Source organism: Cryptomeria japonica, chromosome 11, assembly GCF_030272615.1.
Source record: "Cryptomeria japonica chromosome 11, Sugi_1.0, whole genome shotgun sequence".
Classification (NCBI taxonomy): Eukaryota; Viridiplantae; Streptophyta; class Pinopsida; order Cupressales; family Cupressaceae; genus Cryptomeria; species Cryptomeria japonica.
In genome coordinates, this window is record NC_081415.1 from 590,828,651 (window position 1) to 590,839,161 (window position 10,511).

The 10,511-nt window shown below is 37.0% G+C and overlaps 2 protein-coding genes across 2 annotated transcripts; both read right to left on the reverse strand.

Moving 5' to 3' along the window:
• Positions 1-5,742: 5,742 nt before the first annotated feature.
• Positions 5,743-6,906, reverse strand: LOC131077334 (uncharacterized). Its single transcript, XM_058014813.2, has one exon. The coding sequence runs from the start codon at positions 6,904-6,906 to the stop codon at positions 5,743-5,745; it is 1,164 nt and encodes a 387-aa protein (XP_057870796.2).
• A 757-nt stretch (positions 6,907-7,663) lies between these two features.
• LOC131077335 (uncharacterized) lies at positions 7,664-8,233 on the reverse strand. Its single transcript, XM_058014814.2, has one exon. It carries the CDS (start codon positions 8,231-8,233, stop codon positions 7,664-7,666), a length of 570 nt encoding a protein of 189 aa, XP_057870797.1.
• Between the last annotated feature and the right edge of the window lie 2,278 nt (positions 8,234-10,511).

Below are 10,511 nucleotides of genomic sequence, written 5' to 3' on the forward strand. Positions count from 1 at the left end.
GATGATTATGGTTAATATCAGTCTTATATCCCTCTAGGGTAAAACCCCCTCCTTCCATGAATCTGAATGGAGTGCCATTAGACTTGAGCAACGATACAGGGAAAGGTTTCTCGGAGGGGATCTTCCTTGGCATAGAATCTTCGAAAGGACCATTATAAAAGGGTAATTCTAGGGTTAAACAAGATTTACCACATTTTAGAGTTATAGGCTCTAAAGATTTAATGTTAATATTCATTTTAACTATTAAGAGCTGGTTAAAGAAGCTTAGGGCTGATTTTTTGACTTCTAAAAATTTACCTATTTTGTTGCCTATTATTCTTAAAAATTCATTATTGCACAATTCTACATGGAATTTATCAAGTGAAATTTCTCTATTAACCATGCAGGAATTGAATTGAGATGGTAGAAAGAGAGGTTGCCATTCCCAACAATCAAACCCCTAACCTTTAAATTTTAATATATCCTCATTAAGAAATGAATTTCTAAGATTCTGACTACCACATTCAATAGCTAAGAAATTATTAGGAAGGATGTCAATTTTTACCTGGTTATTGAAGGAGGATGACACCCAGTTAGCAATTTGTTTCGACGGGATCCCCCAACCTTTCCACCGAGCAAAGATCATTCTATCGTTGCAATGCATTTGATACCTAGCCTGAGTATAGTTATCAATTTCAATGACCAACCTGTTAGGAGTAGCTGGGGAATTTGAAGGTAGATCCGACATAGGGTGCTTAATTTCCTTAGAATTGTGATGGCCAGAGGTTTCCATATCCTCTGATAATTTGCCCAGGGATTTTTATGGAGGAATGTAGCGAGCAAAGGAACTCTTTGGCTGGTTAGGTTTTACAAAACCCTCCTCCTGACAGTGATTGGAAAGCCTTTTGAGGCCGTTTGGTTGCGCTAATGCCCTTCTACGGCTAACCAAATGCCAATCCTGATCCCAACCTTTGTAAAGAGGAGGGGGAGCCCTAGCCGCATTACCCAAAGAGTTTTGTTTTTGCAAAGAAGGCCTCTTGATCGCGGGTCCATGAAATGACTCTACCAAGATCCTCAGTCCCGGAGTTACCCAAAACAATAGACACGAAAACAATTCTTAAATTTTACTATGTTATAGTTTCCATTTTAATTTTTAGTTATTTAATTTAATTTAATTTATTAATTTAATTGACTGCATTAAGTTTAAGTTATTTAATTTGATTTTAGTTATTTAATTTAATTACACGACACTCATATGCACGTCAAATTAAATGGTTTTAGTTTTTATTAACACATATTTTTGCATCCATTATGTGAGTGTAATACTCCTCTCAGCGTAATAAGTGTTAGTAGACTATTGTTGGTATCTTTGATAGAAGTTAGATTATTCTAATTTTTTGAAGTTTTGTGATTTATTCTTCATATTACTTCTTTCATCTCAGTTAGTCTTTATATATTCGTTCTCTTAGTTTATTTTGATAAACTTTTATATTTATGCAATTTTATGCTTTTGAGCTCTCATAATGCTATTTTGTTTCTTGAACATTTGCACTACTCTTGGAGACTTTTTTTTTTGTTAAGCAAGTTCTGCCTAGGGGGCAATACCCATTATATTTCCAAAAGAAAAAACTTTACAAAGGGTGAAGGAGATGCCACTCCAAATACAAACATCCATATGAGATCAGTTATAAAGATACTTGATCCCATTACCTATTACCATCAGCCTATCTCCTACTCCTTCTGGAAAGAGGTCATTATTTTCCTGAAAGAAAGCTGCAAACCTTTCCATACTGTTTTCCTTCATTATGCCAATCTTGAAAATGGACCAAGCCTTCTGCATCTTCTTCTTTTTCCCCATTGACTGCAAACTGAAGTAACCCAACATGCACCCATCTGCTGGAATGGAGAATATCCCATCCAAAGCTCTCATCACCTCCAGGTAAATCCCTTCCTCCATCGTCCTATGCAGAATTCTATTTGCCGACAAAGCATGTACTAGCACGTGAATAATCGATTGGAACAAGTCTTCCATCAGCCTTCCATCGTGGACATGTCCCCCGGACCAGTAATCAGGTCCCAGAATATCAACCACAATCTCTTTCTCCTGTTCATTTTCTTTTTTGAAAAGTCTTTCCACCTGCTCCTCGAGCAATTCCTCCAAGCCAACCACCTTGTTGCACTTACAGACAATGCCCAAATGCTTTGCCATTTTCTTTTCTGCTAAAACCAGGCCAAACGAGAGTCCATAAATAGACCTCCCCATCGCCCGTGCATCAACGAAACCCAACTCAATAATGCTTGGGACAATCTGACCGTCAGTCTCCTTGTACCCAAGCTTATTTCCTTCTGTAAAAGATATCCTCGCTCACGGGAGAACACCACTCTAGGATCCTATCGCCGTCAAAAGATGCACATCTTATCCACTTCCCGACTTCAAGATTGAAAGAAAAAACAAGATATGATCATCTTTAGTCCAATCAACATCATGTCATCCCTGCCAAAATCCTCCTCAATCCCCATATCCGCCAGAAAGTCTGCGATTTTGTTGCCTTCTCAAAATATATGATGAATATGGTGAACTCTTAGTGAATATGGTTTTGATCACTCCATTACAAGTTTTATGACAGTTTATCACTGTCTCTGCACCCTCCAGAGTCCCAAAAAACCAGAGAAAATCTACTCGAGTCCGTATGTACACTTGCCCTGCCTTCGAACAACGAAATTGATAAGAGAGTACTTCTCTTATCCCAATAGTTCCTTCCTGCGGTCGGGATTACCCGACTCCCATCCTTGGGCTCTTATCTCTGTCAGCTTCTAGAAAATGACTACGTTCCTTGAATACCGAATCTATCATCGAGATGGCCTTTGTTTGAGATTCAACTATGTCCTGGTTAGCAAGGAAATCCGCCGCACGATTTCCTTCACGATAAACATGTTTTATCTAAAAGTCATCCAAATTTTGCATAAGTTGGTCTATTCTCAGGATCCAAGCGTTAAGCCTCCAATTGGTAAATCTTTTTTTGTTGATACCATTTAGAATAATTTAAGAGTCCCCTTCAATCACTACTTTTGATTGTTTATTAGCGATAGCCCATTTAAGCCCCTCCTCAAGTGCAGTGATTTCTGCCATATTGTTGGAAACAATTCCTGAGGGCCGACATACATCCCCTACAAAACTACCTTCCTCATCTCCGACCACTGCCCCAAAACCCGATAAGCCCGGATTGCCACAACTAGCACCATCAAAATTTAGTTTTTTCCAACCAAGAGACGACAGACACCATTTGACATTCTTCCCACTAATCGATTTATCCTTTAGTTTGTGTAAACTTGACTATTTGAAATTCCAAACCTGCTCCATTTCCATATCCCACTTGGAGTATAATTTGTAGCTCTGTCCATATATCTTGGCATTTATGTTCTCTTCAATTGCTGCCTGGACTTTGTTAATGAGTGTTGTGACCTCCAATTCTTCCCCTCTGAAAACTCTCTTGTTTCGTTCTTTCCAAATCTGCCATACGACCATAGATGGCCCTGTGATCCACAAGCTGTCTCACTTTGAGATTTTACTCCCGTAGGCCAAGCAAATATGAAATCTTTGAAAGTACAACTACGGACCTTGTGATTCTGCAACATTCTTAAAAGCCAATCCCAACATTGAGTTGAAAATTTGCACCTGTATAAGAGGTGATCAACTGTTTCTTCCTCTTCCTTGCATAGATAACATCTACTAGGCCCAGAAATACCAATTGTTTTTAGCCTGTCACTTGTCAATATCCATCCATGAAGCACAATCCATAAGAATGCACCAGCTTTTGGGAGTACCCTTTTATCCCAACAAAGGATCGCTGCCCAATTATTGTCTTTTTGTCTCCTTCTTTGAAATTCATAGCCCAAACTTACCTTGTAGTTACCTGATTTTGCCACATTCCATATTAGTGAGTCCTCCTCATTCGAGATGTAAACCTTCCTGCCTTTTAAAATCTCTGCCAGTTTTAAGTAGTTACCCATGTTCCATAATCCAACCATTTTCCAAATAATCGGTTCCTTGTGGGAGTCAAATAGCCCAAAATAGTCTACCACAAACATACCTACTTCTGCCTCCACCTGATTGACCTAGTCTTGATCTTCCATCACTTCTACCAATGTCTCCTTCCCACACCAAGAATCTCTCCAAAACTTAGCCTTTTTCCCATCACCAATCTTCCATGTAAGGTGTTCTGTAATTATTTTCCTACTCTCCCAAATAAATCTCCAAATTGATGAACCTCCCGCGGTGTTTTCCATAGTAAATATTCTTTCTGGCTCATTCGTATCCAGATACTTATTTTCCATCAGTCTACACCATCCCTTGTGGGGATATTTATACATTTTCCAAGCTTATTTAGCACCAAGTGCCAAATTTTGAAGGCTCATTTTTCTCAATCCTGCCCCACCATCTTCCTTTAGCAAACATGTTGTGTCTCAATTGATTAAGAAATTTTTTTTCTCCTCTTTATGACATTCCCAAATGAATTTTTTCAGCATCCCATCTAGAGCAGTAGCCGCCCTACTAGACAGTCTATAATAAGACATGAAATAGGTTGGGATAGACGAGGGTACAAACCTAATCATTTGTAATCTCCCAACTTGAGTCAACCATTTATTTTTCCAAGAGGTCGATTTTGTTTGGCACTTGTTTATCACCTCTTCCCAAATTTTAGTGTCAACTCTCCCAACAAACAATGGCACCCTTAAATATTTTATTGGAAAACAACCTTGACCATAGTCCAAGATGCTCATGATCTTCAATTGTGTCCTTTTATTTAAATTTAAGAAATATATCATTGATTTTTGTTTATTCATACTCTGACCAGAGCATTCCTCATAATCATCTAGCACCTTTTTAATAATCAGAGCTTCTCTTTCTGAAGCTTCTCCAAATAATATTGTGTTGTCCGCAAACTGCGAATGAGACATAGGTTCCATATTCCTATTGATAGAAATACCTTTCCAAGCCCCCTGACCAACTCTATATTTGATACTCCTTCCAAATACTTCTGCCATTAACATAAACAAAAATTGTGACAAGGGATCTCCTTGTCTTAACCCATTAGTAGCCTGGAAAAAACCGCTAACAGTCCCGTTGACAATCATAGAGTAATTGACAGATGAAACACAATGTTTTATACAATCCAACCACCTTTTCTTAAAACCAAATTTATTGAGAACCTCAAAAAGAAAATTCCAAGATACCCTTTCATATGCTTTGCTCACATCTAGCTTAATGATCATACCTTTAGCTTTGGAATTATGCATTGTATGAATAGTCTCCGCTGCCATGATGATACTGTTCGTAATCTCTTGCCCTGGGGTAAAGCCATGCTGCTCCAATGAGATGATCTTCATCAGAATTGGTTTGAGCCTATTCACCATCGACTTGGAAATGATTTTATATATAGAATTGCATAAGGATATGGGTCTATAATATGTCATTGAGATACAATCCCGTTTCTTTGGAATGAGGGCTATGTTAGTATGACTGATTTCTTTTACGAATCTCCTCTATTTTCTAAAATCCTCCACCACTTTGAAGATGTCATTGCCCATAAATCCCCAACATTTCTAGAAACACTCCATAGTAATTCCATCCGGACCAGGGGCTTTGTTTGGATGCATGTCGAACATTGCTTTCCTCACCTCATCTTTAGGAAAAGGGCTGAGAAGATGTTTGTTATCCTCATCAGAGATTTCTTGCTGGATGACATCCACCATCTGAGCTGACTAAATATTTTTCCCTCCATTGTCATTGCGCAACAATATTTTGAAATTATTAACTGCTAACTGTTCTATAGCCTCAAAGGAAGAATGAAATGTGCCATTTTGATCCATGACAGTATCAATTCTATTTTTGCCACGCTTTGTCTTGACCGACGCATGAAAGAATTTTGTATTTGCATCTCCTTCTTTGATCCAGAGTTCTTTGGATTTGTCTCTCCAGAATATTTCTTCTCTTAGTAAAACCTTTGCCAGCTCCTCCTTTAGTGCTTTTTCTCTCCGGAATGTGTCATTGGTCATACCCCTCAAAATGGTGTCCGAATTTATTTGCAAAAGTGCTTCTTCAATTTGGATTTTTTCTTCAAAAATGTTTTTGAAGCACTCTCTATTCCACCTTTTGATTTTTTCCTTCAAAAACTTCATTCTTTTTACAAAGCAAAAGCTAGGGGTACCCCTGAAAATATTACTTTCTTTCCACCACCGTCCAAGATTGGGCGAAAACTCCCCATCTCTCCACCACATACTTAGGAATTTGAAGCTACTCAACCCCTTAGGTTTACCTTCACTCAATTTTAATTCAACAAGGAAATGATCGGATAGTGAAACAAGGAGAATGCAAGCCTCTGTTTGGAAGGAAGACTCCATCCAATATTCTCCAATAAAGTGCCTATCCAATCTTTCAGAAATATTTGCAAAGTTTACTCTTCTATTGGTCCATGTATATTGACCATTTTTGGCTATGACATCCACTAAATGATTTCGCACAACAAATTCTCTGAAATCATCCATCACCTTATTAGTCATCCTCAGACCCCCCTTTTTCTCATCCAAATCCAATAAGGTATTAAAATCCCTTGCCACAACAACCCTGTCTCTCCCTAAATCCTTAATCTTGTTTGTAAGAATATTCCATAACTTTGTCTTCTCTGCAGTATTTGATGGTCCATATACATTAATTGATGGAAAGTCTAAATTCTCCCTCATGCTATACACATTACATATCATCCAATTCTCTGCTTTCTCAGAGAGATTTACTTTCACACTATCTCGCTTCCACAAGATACCTAGCCCACCTGCAATACCATTGGCCTCTTGAAAAACACCTTCCCAATCTCTACAATATTTTAAAAAGCCTTCAGTGTTGTCTATGTTAAGTTTAGCTTCTTGCATCACTATGATTTCACTTGTGCTCCTACTTAACGCTCATTTGACCAAGCATCTTTTGTCAGAGGCCGAGAGGCCCTTGACATTCCAAGTAGTTATTTTCATGACTCACCAAGGGAGATAGATCCTCCCTTGGCATTTTTCATAAACTCAATGACACTCACTATCCCTTTCTCTTTGGCTCTAGCCTCTCTCACTTGCCTATTGGTCCTCCTTCCACACACCCCTTTAGCTTTCCCTAGCAGAACATTCACAGATTGGCTGATACATCTTTGATCCACATTGTCTAATTCATCTATTGACTTGAATTCTTATTCCGATCCCATGTCATACTCAATCTCGATATTCGACGAACCCTTAAAGAGAGGCATATGCAAGGAAGTATTATCTAATCCGGTAGAACTGACGCACCCATTAAGCTAGGCCACACCTCCATTCATCCATCTTTTGAATTGTCAGCCTCCAAAACTTGGTTCTTTGGAGAAAGATCCACCGGAAAGACATTGAATGTTTCATTATTCAGTTTTGACACACTATCTCCCTTGTTCAAGTAATCTTTGAGTATAACTACTTGTAATGGTTGAGTTTCCATCTTTTTCCAAACTTTCTTCACTTTTTTGGGTGGGCCACCTCTTGCTCTTCTGACAAACATCCTGCAATTCACCACCGAATGAAGGCGACTACCACACCTAGAGCAGGGAGAGATGACCTTTTCAATTTCTACTTGCTGCCTCCATTCGTCTGTTGCAGTCGAAAGAATTATCTATGTTGGTATTCTTTGAACCGCAACGATTCGCATTCTAGCAAATTTGTAAAGGTTGTTTTCAATAATATGCTCATCTACTTCTAATAGAGTGCCCAAGGATCTTCCAATTGTTTCCAGCACCACATCATCCCAATATTCAATCAGAAGGTTATACAACCGAATCCAAACTGGACTGTCATATACCGCTAAGGGAGTAGGGTCGAAATTTGGGGACCAGGGCTGTAAATAGATTGGATTTCCATTAACAAACCAATTTTCTTGATTTAAAATCAGACATCTTTCAGATTCATGAGCAAATACAACCACAAAAAAACCTTTTGGAATATATTTAACCACATTGTCCTCACCCCAATTTTTGAAAACCCAGTTCTTGATTTCCATTTGGGACATTTTAGGGCCAATTATCCTTGCAATAACTGCAAAATCCTCCCACAAAGCTTTCTCTGCCGAGATTTCCATACACAAATCAATGATAAATTCACCATTACCGCCTGAAAGTCCTGCTATAGCCAGTCCTTCCTGGTTTCCCTCCTGCGATTCTTCATCTCCTCCATCTACCTTCCCCATTTTTTTGCTTTTTAATATATATATATAAGGAGAAATTCTCTTGGAGACTTAACTTTGTAATGTTATATTGATTTCATAAACTATTTGTGTTTATAATTTTATAGTATCTATTTCTTATACTAGTTTTTGGGTTTTTTTTAATCTATTATGTATATTCTAAAAATGGTATTAGAGCTTTTTCATGCAAGGGTAGATATTTAGTTTCCATATTTGAGAGTTTTGAGGGGGATAATATTGTAAGTTTCTTAAAAACCTAGTATGCTCTTCTCTTGCATCTTTAGATGATCAATCATAATAGTTTAATCTTGACATCATTTTGTTATTCCATAACTTCTAGAAAGCTTGATACAATGAAGTTTGCCTAATAGCTTAATAATTAGCAAATTTGTTGACTGCCATGAAGCAAATTTATTGACTACCACGACCAACTCCAAATTGCAATGTTACATGAGTGGCACCACTCTTGTTGCCACTGCTACACTCACCCCACAAACCTTCTAACGTTAGACAATGCCCAAGTGACTCTGTCATCCAACATCACTTGTACTTAGGTAGATCATCATTGCCACTAACAAAATTGTCAGCTTGTCATTAGGGTGTCATCCACCTACCATTAAGTTATCTTCTCCTTTCCGTTGAAGTTTTCAATCTAATAGACCAACTTCAAGAGGCTCATTCTCAACCATATGAAGGCCTTTTCTAGTGCATTTTTTCTTAATCTATGGTATAATTTTATGCTCTTTGCAGTGGTGTAAGGGGTTTCCTTATTTGATACTTTATTTTTCTAAAAAATGAGGTTTCTTATATGTTTTGCTACATAGTTCTTAGGTCCTTTTTTAGAATGCATATTTTTCTACATATTCCACACTAGTGCTCTGTATGAACTATCTCATATTGTACCTGAGATGTAGTCTCAATATCTTGGCCTTTTTTGATATGGTAGGACTCTAAAAATATAGTATTTACATTATAAAACACACTAATAATAAAGTTTCAAACATTACACTTGTTGGGGGTCTCTTTTCTAGCACACTTTTACTTTCTATATTCTAATTTTTTGCATCATGGATCAAACTTAAGTTCCTCTATTTAAATCATGTAATTACTTTGAGTGAAGATGTAAAATGATAATTTATTTAAGAAGAAATGATTTTCACAAAATCAATATGAGGCTAGAACTTGAACCATCTTTTTGTAGAAAAATTTAAGAATTTTAATAAATGCGACAAGGCTTATAAAACACTATACTTGTTTGTATCTCCTAATATCCTCTTTCTTATCGAATCTTTGAATTCTCCAATTGAAATTTGGACTAAATTAAAAATTGTTTGACTCAAGATTCTATGAGAGGCCATTAGTAGGAAAAAAAATCTCATTAACTTGAGCATATAAAATTTTAACACCATTAAGGAATTGTTCACAAGATTGAAATCACTAAGATTATAGCTAAAACAATGTAGAATTGAAATGAAAGATAAAAAATTGTACCTCAATATTCTCTCTAAGCTTGGTTTTAACTATTTCATTTTTGTTTACACCTTTTATGCCACAAAGAGTGCTCTTGGTACTCAGTTCACCATGCCATCTTTGGATGACTTTTCCATCTCTCTTTCCAAGGAATATGATAATCTAACCCAAATGGACACTCCTAAATCCTCTATGTCACATACTTTAGTTGTCAATGATGGTGAAAAAGAATAGAAATAACTAGATAATTTAGGATAAGAAATAAAAAATTGAAAGGAAAAAATATAAAAAATTAGCTACCTCAGAAGCAGTTAATGCGACCTCATCTTCAAACGATAATAATCCTAAGAAAGATAATTTATTGTGCCTATTGTAAAAGGCTTGGTCATGATGAGTTTGAAGGAATAGATTAAACACTTCACATATAATTTGGAGAAGAATAATATCATTATTCCCAAGTTAATAAAATGGCATTCATATGAGGGGTCTAATAAGAAAAAATATAATAGCAAGTGAAAAGAAAAGGAAAGGGAAAATTCCTCGCAATAGTTTCTTCTTTACTATCCACTTGAGTTATTGATTTAGGTTCTTTGCATCACATAGATTCATCTCAATATAAGTTCACATTTTTGGAGCCTTATTTTATGCTGACTATATTGATGGGTGATGTCACTCTTGTCGAGGTATGTGATAAATGGACTGTTGGTGTGGGGGAAGGTACATTTTAGGATGTTCTTTGTGTGAACCCCACAATCAACTAGTCTCCCTTGATTTATCAAATCACTTACACAAGTCTAGGCAAGCAGGTTGA